The sequence below is a fragment of the Magnolia sinica genome, chromosome 5 (assembly GCF_029962835.1).
Source record: "Magnolia sinica isolate HGM2019 chromosome 5, MsV1, whole genome shotgun sequence".
NCBI classification, from domain to species: Eukaryota; Viridiplantae; Streptophyta; class Magnoliopsida; order Magnoliales; family Magnoliaceae; genus Magnolia; species Magnolia sinica.
Window position 1 is genome coordinate 18,227,000 of NC_080577.1, and position 23,341 is coordinate 18,250,340.

At 37.1% G+C, this 23,341-nt stretch overlaps 1 protein-coding gene across 1 annotated transcript; it reads right to left on the bottom strand.

Moving 5' to 3' along the window:
* Positions 1-11,371: 11,371 nt before the first annotated feature.
* On the bottom strand, positions 11,372-12,489 carry LOC131245623 (uncharacterized). Its single transcript, XM_058245204.1, has one exon. It carries the CDS (start codon positions 12,449-12,451, stop codon positions 11,600-11,602), a length of 852 nt encoding a protein of 283 aa, XP_058101187.1. The 5' UTR covers positions 12,452-12,489; the 3' UTR covers positions 11,372-11,599.
* Positions 12,490-23,341: the final 10,852 nt, after the last annotated feature.

A 23,341-nucleotide genomic window follows, 5' to 3' on the forward strand; every position in this document is an offset into this window, starting at 1 on the left:
GAGTTGAGATTGAGTTAGCTCAATCAGGACTCAGATAACCATGGTTTGACTATTCAATAAGAACAAAGTCCGCCATGACATTTTTTAAAAGCCAGATTAGTATATTAAAAGTTTAAAAAACGGTAGAATGACATTATCTTCAAGTCATCTCAACTGTATTAAATTAAATAAGAAATTATATAAGCGATAGAGTTTTATTTTTTAACAAGGATTCTACCTCCTCATTCATGGCAGCTCTCCACCTCGGATCGGCTAAGGCTTCCTACACACTGTTAGGAATAGATACAGTAGATAATTGATTTACAAATGACCGATTTAATTCAGACAGACAATGGTTAGACACATAATGACTCATAGGATATTTGACTTTACTGGAAAGTTCGGGTTCATATGTGGGTCTGGGGATACCTCTAGTATGATGTTGTGGCAGTTGTTTTCTCTCAGGTTCAGACACAAGATAAGGATCATCCTCAGCAAGCGATGGGTGTGGTGGTGACTCAGGTACAAGTGGTGTGGAGGATTCGCACGAAGGTGTCATAACTTTAGTTTCAGAGTGTGTATCACCACTCGAATCCAATTCACTCACTTCTTGAATGACCACATCTTGAATGACCGGTCATGTGTCATCTTGGTTACTAGGTAGAACTTCTCTAGAAATACGAACATCATAGTCTAGAGTTTGAACTTCCTTCTGATACTCCCCCTGAAGTGCAGGCTCAGAAGAAAAATACATGGAGTCTTCATGAAAAACTACATCTGATGTAATAAACATTCGTTGAGTGGGAGGGTGATAGCAACGATACCCCTTTTGATGAGTAGCATACCCAAGAAAGACACATCGCAACGCTCGAGGTTGCAACTTGTTGCGTTGATGCTTATGAAGGTGCACGAATGCTACACACCCAGAGAGGCAAGTTTGGGGTGGTTGGGGTGTCAATTGCGTCAGCAAGAGCTTGGGGGATAGTGTTTGGAAAGCAATAGTGCTGGAAGGTACCGGTTGATTAAGTATGTTGCAGAGGCAAGTGCTTCTCCCCAATAGGTTAACGGCATATGGGCTTCCATCAATGAAGCACAGATAACCTCCAACAAGTGACAATTTTTTCTTTCAGCCACCCCATTCTGTTGGGGTGTATTAGGACACGAAGTTTGATGAATAATACCATGGGCTTTCAAATATCGCTAAAATTCAGAGCTCATATATTCTTCGCCATTGTCGTTACGGAGGACCCTAGTCTGTGCATTGTACTAAGTACCAATCATTTTATGAAAATTTTGAAAAAGCAAGTTTACTTCACTTTTGGCCTTCATCAAACACACCCAAGTTAACCTAGTACAGTCGTCAATAAAGGTAACAAACCAACGTGATCCACCCAAGGTGGGAATGTTGGATGGACCCCATACATCAAAATGTATGACCATAAAAGGAACTGGACTTCTATTCAAACTCAATGGAAAATAAGTATGATGGCTCTTTGTAAGTTCACAAACATCACACTGAAAACATGAAACATTAAATCTTGCAAATAAATGAGGAAATAATTTCTGCAGGTAACCAAAAGAGACATGCCCCAGACATCGATGCCATAATAAGATGTCAGATTTTTCCTTCTCCCCCTGATAACCATCCACCGCAAAAGCTTGAGACAGTTTGGTCAAACTATCTGACACCAAGTCAAGGTAATACAACATCCCTTGCTCAATACCACACCAAATTGTCTGCCTTATTCGGATGTCCTTAAACACATAAAAGTCAGGCCAAAAAATGACAACACAAGATAAGGAAGTGGTTATTTGGGAAACTGACAACATATTATATTTCAAAGAAGGAACAACTAAAACAACATATAAATTCAAAGTATCAGTGAGGGGCAAGGATCCTTCCCCACTAACCGGGGTGGAATTACCATTGGCAGTAGAAATGAACTTTTGTGAGGATGGTTTAATTTGTGAGACTTGCTTAGAATCAAATGTCATATGATCGGAAGCACCAGAATCAATTATCCACGTACTATTAGAAACAGGTGTACACATATTTAAAAACTTACCACCATTACCCATTGTTGCTGCCAAAGCTGAGGCTTTTCCAGCAATTTCATCCTCTGTCTTGGTTTCAGCAACTGTAGCCGTGGAGGTCTTCTTGGAATTTTTCTTTCGTGGATCACGGCTGTGATCCCACCATTCTGGATACCCTACAAGCTCAAAGCATCAACTCTTGGTATGACCAGTCTGATCACAATGAGTGCACTTGTAGGTGGATTTGTCAGCACCATTCTTGTGATGGCTATGCCTTGTTTGGTCCTGATGATTTTGAGATTGTCGGTTTTGGACCACCATGGCTGAAGCTTCAATATTTTCTAGTTCTTCATTCATCATTGTGCACCGAATAGATTCACGACGAATCAGTGCATAACATTCTTTTAATTCAGGAATAGGTTCCTTTCGTAGAATTTCACCACATATTTGTTCAAATTCACCATCTAATCCAGTAAGGAAAATGTATACCTTTGTCGCTGAACTGCTTTTTAATAAGCTTCAACATCTTTCTTACTTTCCATGATCACCTTATCACGATGATCTAACTCACAGAAAAGTTCAGTAAATTCTCCATAATACATAGATAGTGCTCTACCCTTCTGTTTGACAGAGAAAGCTTTCTGATTCAAGGCAAACACCTGTAACTCATTTGTTCCATCATAGAAAGCTTTAGAAAGAGCTCTCCAAATATCACGAGCAGTAGGTAAGTGAAGATATCGTTTCATAATTTCTGGAGACATAGACATCAATAGCCATTTTTGACTTTTTGATTATCTGCATACCACTTCTCATATCCCTCATTGTTCGCCGCAAGAATTTTTGAGTTTCCCCGAATAAAGGAAAGTTTCTCCTTCTCGGCAATATGCATCTCTATAATTTGAGACCATATATCATAATTTGTCTCATTGAGTATAATCTCTGCATTGAAAGATGAACCTTTGGATTGAATAATAATAGGTACAGATTGTTGGTTACCAGATGTTGTAGATTCTGGCTAAACCATGTGCCCTCCTACTAGCGCCACAGGCTTTGAAGGCACTTGTTGTGTGGTGTCAATGGAGAACGCAATCAGACGGAAGCAAGTCCTTTCGTAGCTTTGATACCATCTTACAATTCATTCTCATATTTTTCAATAGATCGGTACATGTACATATATAGCAAAGGATCACTGATTGTGTAGATCCTACAATCACGCTACGGACACTATAATCAAGCTATAGATCCTACAATCAAGCTATTCTAATAAGGAATCTGTTCACACCTCATGTACAGTCACATCCTCGCTAGAATAGGAAAAAAATAAGCAATTTCAGCAATTATAACCATTGTGTCAAACATTACATATGTACACTATTTAAAGATATTAAAGTTGATTTAACAATTAAATTTAAACCCATGTAAATATATTATGCATAGCTACTTTTGGATTATAGGAATTCTAAATCCAGGGCACCAAACACAGTAAGTATTCCAAATCCAGGCTCCCAAACAGACCCTAATCCACATCAATCCTTCCATTTGTATGGTTGGAAATTGACTTTAGAAAATAAATTATGCTATTTTTAAAAAAAATATTGATAGTATTAAAAATTGTTTTAAACATCTTATTTATCAAACCATTGTGGGGATTTCTTGGTCTCTACCACGAACGATCAGGATCAAGAGGATTTCATGGCCATTGATGCAACAGCTACAGTAACAATCCCAAACTTAAAATGAAAGGTAAGGTTTGATAGAAAGAAATGCATCATAGAAAGATTACATACGTGAATTGAATTTTGCATACAACCAAAAGGCTTTGGTGATCACAACATGGATTACACTATGTATGTATTATTGGAGACCGTATGACGATCGGAGGGGGCGGAGAGTATGGTCGCTGCGCCGCGTCGGTCTCTGCCCCTAGCAGCAAAGAAATGTTTCAATTAACAAACTGATAATTAAGAAAAATATGAGAAAGAAAAAGAAAAGAAACCTGACTAATATTACTTGAGATTTATCAGTGTAGATTAAGTGCTTACCTATGGAAGGCATGGCCACGATGAGAAGCGCAATGGTACAGATGACAATGAGAAGGAGATGGGATAGAGAGATTGAGTATTCCATGGCGAAATCTTGCGTTGTAGAGTCATGGGAATGACGAGCCCTTTTGCATTTATAGCATGGGAGAACGCAGGCACTGATCAGGGTTGAATGGTGGTGATCAAATGTAGGTCTACTAGATTCGACTACATGGGCCCACTTGATTTGAACCTATGGTTGCACCGAACGGTTCTTGCACGCATTGATTCATTGGCGGCTTCTTAGTATAATGGATTAGGTAATGGCATCTTAGGATACATTTGCTTTTACAACTCATATAATATGATCATGTTGTAGACCCAGTGGTTTCTTAAACATTTCTTGGGTAGTGGAGTCTTGGAAATCTTGTCAAAGAAGAAAACATGTGGCTTGACTATCTCCATTTGAAAGTTGGTAGACGTAAGTTATTTTCAGACGGCCGTTTCATGGGCCGAGTATAAGCTGCCCATGTATGGCTGGCAGCATGTTACCTGCATGTGTGCATTCAGAATTTCATCAGGTGGGCTCCACTGATAATGCTTCTTGGCTCATAAATCTGTCCACAGTTACTTTTTTACTCAAACAACAACAAACTTGATTTCCAAGAAAATCAAATTCATTTCCAAAAATTCCTCTTGATCAAAACACATTGTTGAAAAATATTTGCCTGATCTCGCATAGTAGTTGAGACAACATATGCGGATGTGCAAGCTCAAGACCATTAATAAGATGGGGCACCCTGCGAACATGACTTAGTTGAAAACGGCCAATTCATTTACACGTTAGACTATGTCAGACCATATGCCTGAGAAAAATAGTTAGAAAGAGAGACTAGTGGACTGTACTAATCGTGTAATTGCTGGCCTAGGGAATTAAGTACATGAGCTAATTATTTTACATTATTTGGAAAGGTTGAAAACCTTTTTGAAAAAAAATATGAATTTCTATATGATATGACAATTTTTCTGTTTGAAAAAAAAAAAAAAAAAGTTCCGTAACTTTTTCTTAAGAAAATGAGTAAAAACCTGAGGAAAGAAATGTTAAACATAAAATTCCTCCATTACCAGAGATTGGCAGGGCTAGTTTTTTTTTTTTCTTCTTTGGTGATTGGCAAGGTAAGTTCTGTTGTTTGATTACGTTTTCCTACATGTTCATATAAACGACAAGACTCATAACCAAACAATGGAATTAATATTGAATATTACATAGGATCTATGTTCATATTTTAGAATCTCTATGTCAAAATGAATCATAAATCAGTTCAAAAGAATGGAAAAGGAAATCATATTTTTCAACAAAAACTGAATCCCTTGTTGGGCAGAAAAAACTCAATTCCTTGAATGGAAAAGGAGCAGTTGCATGGTAAATACCAATTCATCTATTTCTTTCTTACACAAATCCGGGAACTTTGTGTTTTTAGTATCAAAGGACCTCATATTGAGAGAGCCATTTGGCTGCGACCCTAACCAACAATGTGGGTGGGACCCTAACCATAGAGCCGACCTTGATGTATGTATTGTATATCCATCCACGTTGTTCATCTGTTTTGCCAGCTTATTTTAGCGTGTGGTCCTAAAAATGAAGGAGATACAAGTTTTTCAGACGGACCACACCGCAGGAAATTGTGGTTATTGACCATTCAAAACCTTTTGTAGGCTACAAAAGTTACTGATCAAGCTTATATTTGTTTTTATTTTTTTCCTTTCATCTATGTCTGTTTGACCTTATCAATAGGTTGGATGGTCAAGAAACTTTAGGGTGGTGGACTGTAGGAAGTATTTAATTGTGGGCATTCGATGCCCACGGTTTCCTGTTATGGTCCACCTGAAATTTGTATACTCATCATTTTTGAGACATGCATTGAGGTGGGCCCTGTGATCAAGGTCCCTCCCACATCTCTAGTTTCGGGTGGCTGTCACATTGAGGGTCTGTGAGGATTCTGTAGCCTCATTTAATGCATAATAAAATGACACGTGTATGTCAGAAATGTGGAATGTAATCAACAATGCTGGGACCCCTTTGAGGCTCTAAACACTTCAAAGGTGAGTCTTCTTTGATATACTGGTGTTTAGATCAAACTTGATTGTGCATGTTGAGTCGTGCTATAGCCGAATGCAGCTCAATTTGAAGCCAAATCTTTTGGCCCCAAGCATTGAGATAGACCGAAAGGCTGATGCATTGCCAATTGACCATTTATTGAACCACTTGTGAATGAGATCAGGTAATTTGAGAATGGAAGGGTTAAAATAAGATAATTATTAGATATTTTTGGTTTTCAATACTCCAACGAGCGTCCGACAAATCAGATAGTTAGGTGTTAAAATAAGATTACAAATAAGATAGATAATCAAATAACATAGATGAACTTGAAAGAAATTGACATGTTTGATTGTTTTGATGATTGAAACTTGGTTATTAGTAAATGAACTTGAAAGAAATTGTTCAAATAGTGGATTTAGATAGATTTCAGTTACTATATTGATTTGATTTAGATATTGAATTGATTGTCAAATAATAATAAATAGCGTAAATTCAATAAATAAATGCTTATTAATTAAAAATTATAAATATTAATGCAATGTAAAAATTAAGAACTAAATCAAACTGTACGATTCGAATGGTTTGATTAAGCTAATGTTTACAAGTATACAATTTCAACATGCATGCCCGAGCATTGACCTCTCATACCCTGCCATACTATCAACCCTCCCCACGTGAGTTGTACGTCCCATACCCACTAGCAGAATATGTAGGTGCAATGGTGACAATGAGCTAGAACAGGCCCAAGACTGGCCATTAAGGCCATAAACGGGCATGTTCCTGTGTGAGATTGTACGTTAGTATTCGATCCTACCTGAACTTGATAGGGTGAATTATAATTTGGGACCGTCCATCAAGATGAGACTGCAGTGGATGGGAAATTATTGAAAGTATGTACATATCAGATTATCCTATCTAATGAGATGTAAAAGACACCCATATATGGGACTTTTGACAGATGGGCCATCCAAGATAGGCCCACTAGAAGTATGGTCCTGATTGATAGAACAGCTTGCACGTGTGATGTGAAAATGTGGCTCCACCGTATCATCTCCCTTGATTAACATGAGCCCAAACAGAGAAGTAAAAGTAGCAATGGCCAGGCTAATTATCAAAGCCAACAATGCATTGGACCCTGGCCTGACCTGACCTGGTCCACTAAAAATTAATATAATTTCAATTTGGGTTGGGTTGGGCTAAAATGACTGGAGCCGAGTTCAGCCCAAAATTTGATTGGACCATGTCCAGCCCATGGACCAACGTACAACAGCTCATAACAATCCGTAATTTGCATGTGTAAGGGAGCCGGTGCAAATGCCTCCACACGATAATGGCTATTTGAGAAGAAATCCAATCCATCCAAGTCAAGGGTCCACCACTATGTTGATGCCCTGGCTCAAGAATTTGGTCAGTCCACTAATCAGGACAAAATAAAAGTACCACTTGTTTTTGAACCAGTGGCCTTCCTAATGAGCGGACCAACTTAAAATTTGGGTGAGAACATATTCAGAGTTACCTTTTGGATGGATTGGATACATATTTACCAGATGTGGGGACGTGGTGATGCGTAGATGGTGTGCCTTGTAACACGTGGGTTTGTGATTTGTGTGAATTTGATAATTTAGATCACAATGGTATTCTTTTGAATTATCATTCTTAACTAGAAAGGAAATAAACCTTTTAATTTAGATGATTTAAGGTAGAAATATTTCATTATTTCGATATTTTAGGGCATGTATGGTTGAGGATTACTATAGTAAAGTATTGTAATGAAAAAGCTTAATTAATTATAATCTTTTTCAGCAATGTTTCGTCTGTATTTGAATGAAGATTATTGTCTTTGGTTCATTGATGGTAAATTTATAATGATAATACTTTTTCATTATGTTAATATCAAATTCTTAAATCTATATATTATGTATATAATTTTCACAATAATAAAATTGAGAAGCGTATTAATTAAAAATTCATTTACCTGTCTCCTAAAAATATTTTCGTATTACCGAGGAATGTTGCATTTGATTTTGTGATGGTAAAATCATGATGATAATACTTTTTTCATTATATTATCATGGTACGTTATCTTCAAGTCATCTCAACTGTATTAAATTAAATAAGAAATTATATAAGTGGTGGAGTTTAGCAGCCACAGTACTGTGATATATGGATTTTATCCATAATCTATTTTCAGATCATTTTATGATATGAGCAAAAAATGAGGCAGATTTCATACTCAAGCAAACCACACTGTAAGTATTGTATTGAACAATTTCTGTTGAAAACTTCTTAGCAGCCATGGAAGCATTGGATCAAACTGGCAGTTATTTTTTCACTCCATCTATGTTTGCGTGACTTCATGAATAGGTTAGTAGACCTGAGAAGTTTTCAACGTTGGGTGTCATCATCACTAATGCTTCCTTTGGTGTGGCCTACTTGAACCTTGGACTCACCTCATTTTTGAGATCCCATCCTAAAATGATCTGGAAAAAAATGGATGAATGGGGCAGATAAAACCCATACATCACAGTGGGCCCCACAGAACATAATTAGTACACATTAACAGTAGATTAGAATCTTGATCTCTAATACATAATACTGTTAATTAAATAAGATGAACTCATTCTTATTCCTCTACCAAACAAGAGGCTATTTATGAGACACGTGCTGAATGTCATGAGTGTACAAATTAATCAGGGCCACTCATAAAGCGTGTGTGATCAGGGACATGCATGCCCTGGTCTGAAGTTCAATCTGGTCCACTCATCTGGTTGCTCACATGTGTACGTTGAGTGATACATAAGTGGACACCGAGGATTTTGATCTATATAATGTCAGAGTGGACCCCACATGACCAATGACAAGAAAGATCAACTATTTGCTATGAATGGCATCTTCAATAATATATGAAGAAGAAGGGAAAAAAAAATACAAGAACAGATGAACATTAGGTACCACCAGTTGGAGTGTTCATGTGTGGTGGGCTACAACTGACAGCGATAGATGGTGATGTCTCCTCGTGTGGGGCCCACTTGCCAACTCAAAATTACATGACCTGGCCCCACGCAGATGCTGATGCGGAATCCGATGTGTTGGAGAGACGAAGTGACGATGAAGCGTAGTGAGACTTACAGAGCATCTGAGCCGGCCAACCCAATGCATCATCCACCATGCGCACGTGCCACCTGCATGGCACGGTTTAAGCGTGCGATGAACCCATGTCTAAGACCCCCACCGTACTGCAAGAAACGTGCCACACCTATCAAGGTATCATATCATCCAATCCCAACAATAGATACAGTGAGATTTCTAGTGAGATTTCTATTTTCGGCTAATTTCATTAATCCTTTGCACCCCTATAGGCCTCGTATTGATTCATGTGTTTTATCTATGTTATATATCCCTATGTGCTCTTTTACCCATCACATTTGAGTTGCATATGTTTTCATGTGTTTGATATCAGATGTGAATCTGGTCTATTGATTACAATTTTATGGTCCACCAAACCTAAACTTCACTTAGGAGCTTTGATTTTCGGTTTACTGTATTAATTCTAGGTAAATGAGTAATAATTATTTACTTTTGATTTTATTTTATTTTTCCTGCAGTTTCCAAGTAATGTTGACAACCGATGTCATCTATTGCACTCTCACTTCACTCGGGGAAAAAAGTTACATTTGTGGGGTCCACCATAATAAAAGTATCTTATCTACAGCGTTCATCCCTTTAGCTAGCTCATTTTAGCACATGAGCCAAAAAACAAATGAGATAGATCTAAAGCTTGAGTGGACCAAACCATAAGAAACAATGGGAATTGAGCTCTCACCATTGAAAGCTTTTTAAGGGCCCTAGAAGCTTTGGATCAAGCTGATATTTTTGTTTTTCTATTATCCATGACTCTATGATTTTATGAACAGGTTGGATTTCAAATAAACATTAATGTAGGCCCTAGGGAGAAAATACCTTTCAATGGTTGACATCGTTCAATCATCATTTCTTAATTTATGGCCCACTTGACCTTGGGATTTGTCTTATTTTTGTAGTCATACCATAAATGTGCTGTTAAAAAGGTTGGATGGTATGGATAAGTCACATACATCACGATGAGGCCCACAAGTTTAAATTGATGTTAACATAGTTTTTATGGACCGATTTTCAAGATATAATTCCTAGCCTATTTAATTTAAACCGGCTAAGTTAGTCACAATTATTTATTTATACTTATTTACTAAGAAAATTAAAAATCCAACAACCCTTTAATAAAATATTTTTATCAAATGAGGAATTTGATGAAAATCACATGATTGGTCGGTCAAAATACCATGGTACTTCCAAACATGCAATTATTGTAGTGTAGTAATGATTTTAATTCCATCTAATGTAATTCTATACCATTTAATCCCACCTGCCAACTGAGTAATTTTGAATAGTACTGCACAGCAGATTATAGAGTTGAGATTGAGTTAGCTCAACCAGGACTCAGATAACCATGGTCTGACGATTCAATAAGAACAAAGTCCGCCATGACATTTAATGACATTATATCTTTAAGTCATCTCAACTGTATTAAATTAAATAAGAAATTACATAAGTGGTGGAGTTTAGCAGACACACTTTGATGTATGGATTTTATCCATAATCCATTTTCAGATCAATTTATGACATGAGTAAAAAAATGAGATAAATTTAAGACTCAAGTGAACCACACTGTAGGTATTGTATTGAACAATTTCCATTGAAAACTTCTTAGCAGCCATAGAAGCATTGAATCAAACTGACAGTTATTTTTTCGCTTCATCTATGTTAGTGTGACCTCATGAATAGGTTAGTAGGCCTGAGAAGTTTTCAAAGATGGGTGTCATCATCACTAATGCTTCCTTTGGTGTGGTATACTTGAACCTTGGACTCACCTCATTTTTGAGATCCCATCCTAAAATGATCTGGAAAAAAATGGATATATGGGGTAGATAAAACCCATACATCACAGTGGGCCCCACGGAACATAATTAGTACACATGAACAATAGATTAGAATCTTGATCTCTAATACATAATACTGTTAATTAAATAAGATGAACTCATTCTTATGCCTCTACCAAACAAGAGGCTATTTATGAGACACGTGCTGAATGTCATGCGTGTACAAATCAGGGCCACTCATAAAGCGTGTGTGTTATCAAGGACATGCATGCTCTGAGTGATACATAAGTGGACACCGAGGATTTTGATCTATATAATGTCAGAGTGGACCCCACATGACCAATGGCAGGAAAGATCACCTATTTGCTATGAATGGCATCTTCAATAATATATGAAGTACTAGAAGAAAAAATCACAAAAAAAAATAAAAATACAAGAACAGATGAACATTAGGCACCACCAGTTGGAGTGTTCTTGTGTGGTGCGCCACACCTGAGAGCGATAGATGGTGATGTCTCCTCGTGTGGGGCCCACTTGCCAACTCAAAATCACATGACCTGGCCCGACGCAGATGCTGACGCGGAATCTGATGCGTTGGAGAGATGAAGTGCCGACGAAGCGTGGTAAGACGCACAAAGCATCTGAGCCGGCCAACCCAATGCATCATCCACCATGCGCACGTGCCAAGGTCCCTGCATGGCACGGTTTAAGCGTGCGACAAACCCATGTCTAAGAGCCTCACCGTACTGCAAGAAACGTGCCACACCTACCCGGTCCATGCCTGCCCAACACCCACCGTCAGATTCCGGCAGTACGGCACCTCCATAATCGGACGGCGACGGGGAGAACCCCGCCACAATACTAATGTACTCGATCATGCCATCCAAAAGAGACACCGGTGCGCTACCGTTCCCGTCCCAGAGCCATACACGTGTGATACCTTGTTGCACCGCTGCTGCCATGGCCCACTCGACGTGGGCCATGTCCATGATATGTGAGCTAATTTGAACAACGAATTCACGTGGACTGCGGCGATCGACGGCCACGATTGCTCCCTCCTCGGTCAAGTTCTGGCCAGAGAATCGGAGAGTCACACGATCGATCGGCTTTCTGGGGTGGTGATCATCAGGGTATAGAATATTTTCGACGAAATGGCTGGCGTTAATGATAATTCGGGTAGCTTTGTCGTCGGAGACGAATAAGAGACCGAACCGGCGGCCTGCTGGAAGATCGGTAGCGTCGTTGGTGATGGTGATTTCAAAGCCTTTTGATGCTTCGTGGTTGGCCCAGATGGACATAATAGCAATGAAAAGGACGGTGATGATCCGGTGGATGATGGTGGAGGTGGAGGAGGAGATGGTGGTGGTAGGGGGGGATTGGTTGACGTGGTGGTCCTCCATCTATAGAAAAAAGGTTTGGTATGAAGAGTGGATGGGAACAATAAACAATAAACAAGAAACGGATCATCTTGTCCTCGGATGTGGTTTGGGTGGATACCCGGATTCACTTACGTTGGTGGATCTCTAACTGTGGGGCCCATTTTGATGAACGTGCCTTACATCCACACAGTTTATCCATTTTGAAAGATCATTTTAGGGCATGATTCAAGAAATGAAGTAGATCAAAATCTTAGGTAGACTATACCAAAGGAAACAGTTATGATTGAATGCTCACCGTTAAAAAATTCATGGGGGCTACCTTAATGTTTATTTGTCATCCAACCTGTTGATGAGGTTAAAAACGCCTGGATTAAGAGAACATACAAATATCAGCTTCATCCAAAACTTTTATGGCCCACGAGAAGTTTTTAATGGCCGTTCACCATCTACCTGAGACTTGGAACTGCTTCATTTTTGGATCGATTCCATAAAATGAGTTTTCAGAACGGATGGACGGCGGGATATAAGGAATATACATCACAGTGGGCTCCACTGTCAGGGATCTCACCCACCCCGGTGGATCCGGGGAACCACCGAAACCGCCCTCTCCACTTGTCATGGGCGCGGATTGGCTACAGGTTGAGTGGCGAGACTGGTACTGAAGTGACGTCACCAAATTCTGTGGGCCCACCATGATGTATGTTTTGTATCCACGCCGTCCATCCATCTGGAGATGGAGATATCATTTTAGGGTAGTATGCAAAGAACGAGTCACATCCAAATATGCAGTGGACCCCACCAGAGAAAACAGTGGGGAGAGTGACACCACCGTTAAAAACTTATAAAGGCCACAAAAGTTTTAGATCAAGCTGATATATTTTTTTTCATTACTTTAATGTCTTTGTTAACTTTTGAACAGGTTGGATTTCGAAAAAAAACATCATGGTGAGCCTTAGGCAGGTTTTAAAGGTGGGCATCAATCTCCCAGCTGTTTTCTTTGGTGGGGTCCACTAAAGCTTTGGATCTGGCTCGTTCTCTGGGTCATGCCTTAAAAAAATATCTCCAAATGAATGGACGTTGTGGATACAACACATACATCGTGGAGTCCAGGTAACTTGGTGACGTCACTTCAGCAGCCACTCTCGCTACTCAACCCTGTCAGTATCTACTCCGCGTACCCCTTGTCATCCTCTGTAATGATTGTGGGCCCCACATCATGAACGGTATTGGGAATCTGTCAGGTGGGCTGGGCCTCACCATCACGTGTCATGTTGAAGATTCATGATCCAGTGAAACTTCCCATGCGCATGGTTGTATATAGGCTCATTGCAATCCACATCACCTATCTGAACCATTCGTTAGGCCCAGCCCACAAATCATTGTTGCTTTGAAAATATCATACTGATCTGTTTATCAAAACCGTACCAGTGACATGAAAAAAAATTTGAACGGACAAGATTGTTTGTAGGAGGTAGCTTCAGTCACAGATGTCTAGGACCATCTGATTGATGTGAGTTTTTCACAGTAGACGAAGAAGAGTAGATTGGACGTAAAGGACAGTCCGGATAGGTGAAGTGAAGGCTAAAAACTTCCCAAACGCATCTACGTGCATGGAAAGGTTTCCATTCTCGACCCACTAGATCATTTCTCATTTACCATTGAACCGCGCTAGCGTACTCGCGCTATGTATACTCGAACGGAGGACGCATGCACGCGCAATATCCCATCCGCGTCTTAAATGAACAAAATAGAGAAAACAAAGGATGCAAGCACTGTACGTGAAGTCTCACATACAACACCCTCACCAACCACCGTATCATGCATTTTGGACATCCTAGTTCCAAAACATAGACCATCTAAAGATCACCTTACGGTGGAAAATGAGTCAGATCACCGGGAAAATGAGTCAGATCACCGGCCGTCCAGTCTCTCAACATTGTGGCCCAACAAATGAGTTCACAGGCCTGATTTTCTCCACACTTGATCTCATGGCGTGGCCAATATCTCTGCACGGCTGGGATTGCGTGGAGATGAGGCTTCAGCTGAGGAAAGACGGTTGCGTGTGAAAATTCAACGTACAACGCCTGTTCGTGATCATTTCTATGACCTGGCATAGTACACAAATAAAGATAACTTGATGGTTGCTGGTGGGGCCCACCATTAAAGGAGCATAACCACATGGATGGAACCCCAGTCGGTGGGGCCCACTCACAAGGAGAACGTGGGAGTAGCGTGGACTGAGAGAGACCAGACCACCCAATTCACGATCCTACCAAAGAGAAATTTACGACTGTGGACCCCACCTTTTATCCATTGAATATTCTTGAAACAATACAAACTTAGAATACGCAGTTGGACCTCTTCGTACGGACAACAAATTTCAGAACGAAAATACCCCTCCTTTTCACGGAAACCTCCTTTTCACGGAAACGGATTGGGTACGCCTCCTGCCACCCGCGAAACCTCCTTTTCACGGAAACGGATTGGGTACGCCTCCTGCCACCCGCCCAAGACGGATAGTCAGTGGTACGTGGGCCTCACCATGATGTTTGCTTTTCATCCATGCCGTCCATATATTTTTTGAGATCATTTTATGATATGAGACCAAAAATGAGGTATATCCAAGTCTCAAGTGTACCACATTACAGGAAACAGTGTTGAATGAGCGTCAACCATTGGAAACTCGGTGCCCCCCTTTTTTTCCCAAAAACCCCAAATTTTAATGGAAAACCCCCCCCGGCCAATTTTCCCTTTCCCTTTAAAAAAAAAACCCCAAGGTTTTGAACGAAATAATAATAATTTGGCCTCCCCCCTTTAAAAAAAAAACCCTTTTGGAAAATTTTTTTTTTAAAACCCCCCAAAAAAACCCAATCAAAAAATTTTTCCAACCCCCCCCCAAAATTTTAAAAAATTGGGGGGAAAAAATTTTGGGCCCCCCCCGGGGGAAAAGGGGGGGGTTTTTAAAACCCTTGGGGAAAAAAACCCGCCGGGGGATTTTTTGGGGGGGAAGGAAAAAAAGGTTCTTGGGGGGGCCCCCTTTTGGACATTTCCCGGGGAAAACCCCCTGGGAAACTTTGGGGGGTGGGGGCCCCAAAGGGAAAACCCCCCCCCACCCCCAAAAAAAGGGGGGGGTTTTTCCGGAAACCCAAACCCAAAAACCCCCAAAGGGAAATTTTTGGGACCCCAAATTTTAAAAAATACCCTTTTTAAAAAAAAATTTTTGGGGTTTTTTTTACCCCCCCCCCAAAAAACCCCCCCCCCCCTTTCCCCAAGGACATATAGCTAGGCCCCGGGGCCCCCTTTTTTTTTTCCCCCCTCCCCAAATCCAAGCAAAGGATGGACCAAAATTTTTTTTTTTTTTCCCCCTTCCAAAAATTTTTGGAAAAAAGGAAAAAAGGGGGCCCCAATTTTAAAGGAAACCCCCCCAAAAGTTTTTAAAGGGTCAAAAAATTTTGGGGGAAAACTTTGGGAAAAAAAACCTTTTTAAAAATTTTTAAAAAAAAGGGGGAAAACTTTGGAAAACATTTTTTTTTGGGGTTTTTAAAAATTCCTACAAAGGGTTTTTTTTTAAAAAACCTTTTTTAAAAAAAAAAAAAAGGGTTTTTTTTTTTTTTTTTTTTTTTAAAAAAAAAAAAAAAAAAAAATTTTTTTTTTTTTTTTTTTTTTTTTTTTTTTTTTTTTTTTTTTAAAAATTTAAATAAAATGTTTTTTTTTAAAAAAATTTTTTTTTAAAAATTTTTTTTTTTTAAAAAAAAATTTTTTAAAAATTTTTTTTTTTTTAAAAAATTAAAAATTTTTTAACCCTTTTTAAAAACTGGGGGTTGGAAACCCGGGCCCTTGGGTTGGTTGGGGGTTTTTTAATTTTTGGGGGGGCCCAAATTTCCCAAAATTTTTTTTTCCCCTTCCAAAAAACCCCTGGAATTTTTTAAAATTTTGGGGTAAATTTAAGGGGAAAATTTTTCCCTTTTCCCCTTAAACCAAAATTTTCCCAATTTCTCCCAATTGGAAGAAAATGAAATTTTTTCCAAATTTTAAAAAACCCCCCCCAAACCCCCCCAAATCCCAAGTGAACATTAGAAATTCCAAAAAACCCTTAAAATTTTTTTAAAAAAACCCCAAAAAACCCCGGGGGAAAAGGAAAAAGAAAATTTAAAAAAAAAAAAGGGGGGAAGAAAAAAATGGGGAAAAACAAAAAAAAATAACCAAAAAAAAAAAAAAAAAACAAAAAAAAAGAAAAAAATAAAAAAAAAAAAAAAAAAAAAAAAAAAAAAAAAAAAAAAATTTAAAAAAAAAAAAAAAAAAAAAAAAAAAAAAAAAAAAAAAAAAAAAAAAAAAAAAAAAAAAAAAAAAAAAAAAAAAAAAAATTAAAAATAAAAAATAAAAAAAAAAAAAAAAAAAAAAAAGGGGGAAAAAAAAAGCATGATTAAAAAACACAACTAGAAAATCCAAAAAAAAAAAGGGGGAAAAAAAACGGGGAAAAAAAAAAGGGGAAAAAAAAAAGGGGGAAAAAAATTTGGGGGGGGGAAAAAAAGGGGGGAAAAATTTCGAAGAAAATTTAAAAAAAGGGAAAAATTTGGGAAATTTCTGAGTGGCCCTTGGTAAAAAAAACAAAGGGGGTTTTTTTTTTTTTTTAAAAATTAAATAAATTTTAAAAAAATTTTTTTTTAAAATAAAATTTTAAAAAAAAAAATTTTTTAAAAAAACCTAAATTTTTTTTTTAAAAAAAATAAAAAAAAACAAATTTTTTTTTTAAAAAAACCCAAAAATTTTTTAATTAAAATTTTAAAATAAACCTTTTTTTAAAAAAAAACCCCCCAACCCCCCCCAAAAAAAAACCCCCCTTTTTTTTTTCCCGGGCTTCTTCTTCCCCCCTCCTCCCCCCCAAATTTTTTTTTTTTTCCCCCTTTTTTTGGCCTAATGAATTTCATAGGTGAGGCCCACATTAAAATGTGTTGTATGGGTTAAAAAACAACCCCCAAAAATTTTTTAAAAATAATAATTTTGGTTTTTAAAATTTTTAAAAAATTTGGAAAAAAATTTGGGGAAAAAAATTTTTTAACCCAAAATTTTTTATTTAAAAAAATTTTTTGGGAATTTGGAAAAAAAATTTAAAAAAAATTTTTAAAAAAAAATTTTTTCCCCCTTTAAAATTTTTTTTTTATTTTTTTTAAATTTAAACCATTTTTTTTAAAAAATTTTTTTAAAAAACCCCCAAATCCAATTCCCCTTTTTTTTTTTTTGAAATTTTTTTTTCCCCATATTTTAAAATGATCCGTCTTTTTTTTGGGGGTTTTTTTAAAAAAAAAAGAAAAAAAAAAAAAGGCCAAGGGGGTTGAAATACCACAACAAGGGAAAAAAGGGGGGGAAAAAAAAAGGGGAAAAAAAAAGGGGAAGAAAAAAAAATTGGGCCAAAAAAAAAAAAAAATGGAAAAAAGGGGGGAAAAAAAAAAAAGGGAAAAAAAAAGTGGGGAAAACGAAAAGCAAGGGGAAAATTAAAAAAAGGGAAAAAAAAAAAAGGGGGAAAAAAAAAAAAGGGGAAAACGAAAAAAAACGAAAAAAGGGGAAAAAAAAAAAAGGGAAAATTTTAAAATTTTTTTTTTTCCCAAATTTTAAAAAAACCCCTTTTAAAATTTGGGAAAATTTAAAAAATTTTTTTTTTTTTTCCCCTTTTTTTCTAGTTTTCCCCTTTTTTTTTTTCCCCCTTTTTATTTTTCCCCTTTTTTTTTCCCCCCTTTTTTTCTTTTCCCCCTTTTTCTTGGTTTCCTTTTTTTTTTCCCCCCTTTTTTTTTTCCCTTCCTTTTTTTCCCCTTTTTCCCTTTTTTTTTTCCCCCCCCCTTTTTTTTTTACTCCTTTTCCCCCCCTTTTTTCCCTTTTTTTTTTTTTAAAATTTTTTCCGGGAAGTTATTTCTGCGATTTTTAAAATTTTTTCAAAAAATTTTTTTCAAAAAAATTTTTCATTTTTAAAAGGGGGGCCAAAATTGGGTTTTTAAACCCAAATAAAACTTTTTGGGGGGGTTGAAAGGGGGAAAAAACCCGGGGGGAAAAATTTTTTTAAAAAAAAATTTTGGGGGTTTGGGTTGAAGGCCATTTTCCCCCCAATTTTCCCAAATTTTTTTAAAAAAAATGGGATTTTTTTGGGTTAAAATTAATGGGGTTTTTTTTTTTTCCAAAAATTTAAAAAAAAAAATTAATTTAAAAAAAAAAACCCCCAAAAATTTTTTTTGGGAAATAAAAATTTAAAAATTAAAAATTTATTTTGGGTTTTAAAAAAAAATTTTGGCCCAAAAAAAAACAATTAAACCCAATTTTAAAATTTTTTTGGGGTGTGTTTGATTTTAAATTTTGGTTTTCCTTTCAAAGACTGGCTATATGGTAATTAAATTTTTTCCCCTTTTCCCCCCTTTTAAATTTTAATTTTTTTTCCCCCTTTTTTTTGTTTAATAGGTTTTTTTAAAAAAAAACCTTTTTCAGTTTTTCCCCCCCTTTTTTTTAATAAATTTTTTTTGGGGTTTTAAAAAAAAAAGGGGTTTTTTTTGGGGAAAAAAAAGGGGGCCCTTTTTTTAAAAAATTTTAAAAAAAATAAATTAAATTTGGTTTTTAAAAAAAAGGGGGGGAAAACCCCCGGGTTAATTGGAAAAAAACCCCCGGCCCCCCCCCTTTTTTTTGGGGGCCGGCCGGGGCCCCCCCTTTTTAAATTGGGCCTTCCCGGTCCCCGGGCCGAAGCTTGACCCCCTTTTTTAATAAACCCAAAAAAATTTTTTTTTTTTTTTTTTTTTTTTTTTTTTTTTTTTTAAAAAACAATTTTTTTTAAAAAAAATTAAAAATATTAATTAAAAAAATAAAATTTTTTTTTTTTTTTTTTTTTTTTTTTTTAAAAAAAAACCCCAAAAAATTTTTTTAAACCGGTTGGGTTTGGGGGAAAAAAAAACCCCCCCTTTTTTAAAAAAAAAAAAAGGGGGGTCAAAATTCAAAATTTTTTTTTTAATTTAAAACCCCTTGGGGGGGGGAAAGTTGAAAGGGGGGGGGTTTGGGTTAACCCTAACCCCCCCCCCCCTTTTTTTAAACCCCCCAACCCAAAAAAAAGGGGGGGGGGGGGGTTTTTAAATTTTTTTTTTTTTTTTTTTTTAAATTTTAAATTATTTTTTTTTAATTTTTTTTTTTTTTTTAAAATTTTTTTAAAAAATTTAATATTTTTTTTTTTTTTAAAAAAAAAAAAAAAAAAAAAAAAAAAAACCCCCTTTTTGGGGGAAAAAAAATTTTTTATTTTTTGGGGGGAAATTTTTTAGGATCTGATTCTTCTGAAGAAAAACCAACCCAATTTAAATTTAAAAAAAATTAATTTTGGTTGGGTTTGGGGAAAAAAAAAAAAAAAAAATTAAGGGGGAAAAAAAAAAAAAAAAAAAGAAAAAAGGGATAATTAAATGGGGAAAAAAAAAAAGGGGTAAATAAATTAGGGTTAAAAAAAACTAAGGAAAAAAACAGTGGGGCAAACTACATTATGAGCGGAAAATTTTTAAAAATTTTTTAAAAAAAAAAAAAATTTTTTTTTTTTTGGGGGGGGTTTAAAAAAAATTTTTTTTGGAAAAGGGAAAAGGGGGGTTTTGGCCCTTTTTTAACCGGCCCCAAAAAAGGGGGGGGCCCCCCTTTTCCCCCCCCGGTTGGGGGGGGTTTTTTTTTTTCCCCCCAAAAAAAAAAAAATTTTGGGGGCAATAAAAAACACGCAACTTTGGTGGCACACGTGTGAGAGATCTATTCCAACCGTCCATTTTCATCGTACATGCGTGGCCCACTTAGTAGACCGAGCCTAAGTAATGAGTCCGAAATTTTATAGGTTTACCCATCTATTCATGGACGCCTATATCCTACACAAGAGTCGAGTTTCACGTGTGCTGTGATTCACGTTTTAAATCTTTTCATGCCTATATCCAACCCCCTCGCTACCTTGATGCATGTGTTGTATATTCACGCCATTCGTTTAAGGGCTGTTTAGATTTATGTATGAGATTGTTTTACATTGTCTTTTTATTAGGACAAGGTATTCATAAATACAGTTTTATACTATCTAGGCTATAAATCTATATAGGTCCTTAACTTGCTGACTCATTTTAGCTCAAGAACTTAAAAATTAAAAACATCCAAACTCATTAAAAACTTTCAAAGGCTCACTATGTTATATATTTTATATCTAAATATGTATATATAAGTATATAAAAATATTTTTCTATCTTTTAATTCATTTCTTTATCTATTTATTTAACAAGCATATCTCCTAAATTAGAATGATTTACTTAAGTTACCATATATAATTTTGGGTAGGAGATGCTAATTTAGCCAACCAACCTAGTTATTTTCCAAGATTCCATCGGGTTGATGATCGAAAATCTTATTTCATTTAGTTCGTGGTCAATTCCAATCACTTCGCGGTCGGGTTGGTTCGAGTTGAAAGTCGGGTGGGTTGGTTCGGGTGGTGCTCAACCCTAACCCAACCCAAGTTTCCTATACCTAAACCTTGACCCAACTCAACCCAATCTTGGGTTGGGAATTCTCAACCCAAGCCCAACCCAAGAGGGCTCGACGGGTTGATTGGGTTGGTCGGGTGTATACGTGCTAATATTTTCGTTATTACATTAGTTTATTATATTTCAATATAGGACTTATTTTTTGTATCTATACTTTTATTAATTATATACGTGAATATTCATCATAAAGAACTTCATTTTTTCCTTTTAAAAACCAAGCTAAAATATGGGACTACTCCTTTAAAAAGTCATGTAGCATAGCACGCAATCTATTTTGGAGAGAGAAATTCGGCATTTCTTATTAACGCGAGTCCTTGGAAATGACGTGGACAAATGAGACCCGACATCACTAGTGTACCTTCTACATAAACAATCCACACTCAATTATAATTTATAAGTAACTAATATATTGATCGGGTTCGAGTTGGGTCGGGCAACCTGAGACCTCAACCCAAGCCCAGCCTAAGTTTTATCGGGTTGGTGTTTGTATAGCCCAAGCTTGAGATCGGACCCGATATATCCTGCCCGAGCCCAACCCAATGTCGGGTCGGTCACGGGTCGGTCGGGTTGAACCCGCCCAACTTTCAGCCGTACATGAACTTGAGTGGAGGAAATTAGAAAATCAACGGGGCAACTAGAAAATCAGCGGGGCAAATTAGGAAATTAGCGGGGCAAACTAAAAAATTACCTGGACAAACTAGAAAATCAACGGGGCAAACTAGAAAACCAGCGAGGCAAACTAGGAAATCAGCTAGGGAAACTAGAAAATCAACGGGGTAAACTATAAAATCAGTGGGGCAAACTAGGAAATCAGCGGGAGAAACTAGAAAATCAGCAGGGCAAACATGAATTTGAGCAGGACAAACTAGAAAATCGGTGGGGCAAACTAGAATATCAGCGGGGTAAACTAAGAAATCAGCGAGGCAAACTAGAAAATTAGCTGGGCAAACTAGGAAATCGGCGGGGCAAACATGAAATTCAGCGGGGCAAACTAGATAATCAGCGGGGCAAACTTAACAGATAATTTTATGGCTTAAGCCGATAAATCTAAACGTATCCAATCTTCAAATGGACCACACTCATTTTCATATTTGCCCCGCTCATTTTAATGTTTGCCCAGCTCTTTTTCGTGCTTGCCCCGCTCTTTTTCATGTTTGCCCCGCACTTTTTCATGCTTGCCCCGCTCATAATTCAGTTTGTCCCGTTGTTTTTATAGTTTACCCTGCTCATACTTAAGTTTGCCCCACTCATAATTCAGTTTTCCCCGCTATTTTTCTAGTTTGCCCCTCTCATAATTCAGTTTTCCCCGCTGTTTTTCTAATTTGCCCCACTCATAATTCAGTTTCCCCACTCATATTTCAGTTTGCTCCATTGTTTTTCTAGTTTGCCCCGCTTAATATTTAATTTGCCCCGCTCATACTTAAGTTTGCCCATTGCTTTTCTAGTTTGCCCCGCTCATATTTATGTTCTGTTTTTTAAGTTTGCCTCGCTCATATTTGATTTCCCCACTTGTTTTTCTAGTTTACCCAAATTGCTTTTCTAGTTTGCCGCTCGGGGGTGGTAGACTCTTAGGAGTTTCAACACCCAAAGCGTTCGAGTATCCGTAGGTGGTGAAATATGTATATATAAGTGTATAAAAATATTTTCCTATCTTTTAATTCATTTCTTTGTCTATTTATTTAACAAGCATATCTCCTAAATTAGAATGATTTACTTAACTTACCACATAAGATTTTAGGGGTAGGAGTAGCTAATTTAGCCAACCAACCTAGTTATTTTCCAATATTCCATCGGGTCGATGGTCGACAATCCATCATTTAGTTTGTGGTCAATTTCAATCACTTCGCTATTAAACTGGAAATTTGGCAGGGCAAACATGAACTTGAGTGAGGCAAACATGAAATTGAGCAGGGCAAACTAGACATTCGACGGGGCAAACATGAAATTGAGCAAGGCAAACATGAAATTAGGGCTGAAAGTCGAGCGAGTTAGTTCGCGTTGGTGCTCAACCTTAACCCAACCCAAGGTTCCTATACCTAAACCTCGACCCAACCCAACCCAAGGTTCCCATACCTAAATCGGTGGGGCAAATTAGAATATTAGCGGGGAGTACTAGAAAATCAGGGCAAACTAGAATATCAGGGGATACTAGAAAATCAGGCAAACTAGAAAATCAAGGGCAAGCATGAAAATCACCGGGCAAACTAGAAAATCAAGGGAAACATGAAAATTAGCGGAGAAAACATAAATAATCGGGGCAAACTAGAAAATCACGGGCAAACTAGAAAATCAGGGGGAAACACAACGGGGGAAACTGGAAAATCATCGGGGCAAACTAGAAAATCCAAGGGCAAACTAGAAAATCAAAGAAAGAGGAATTTTATGTTGAGAA

Coding starts and splice junctions, on each gene's coding strand:
- LOC131245623 (XM_058245204.1), bottom strand. CDS start 12,451: ATGGAGGACCACCACGTCAACCAATCCCCCCCTACCACCACCATCTCC.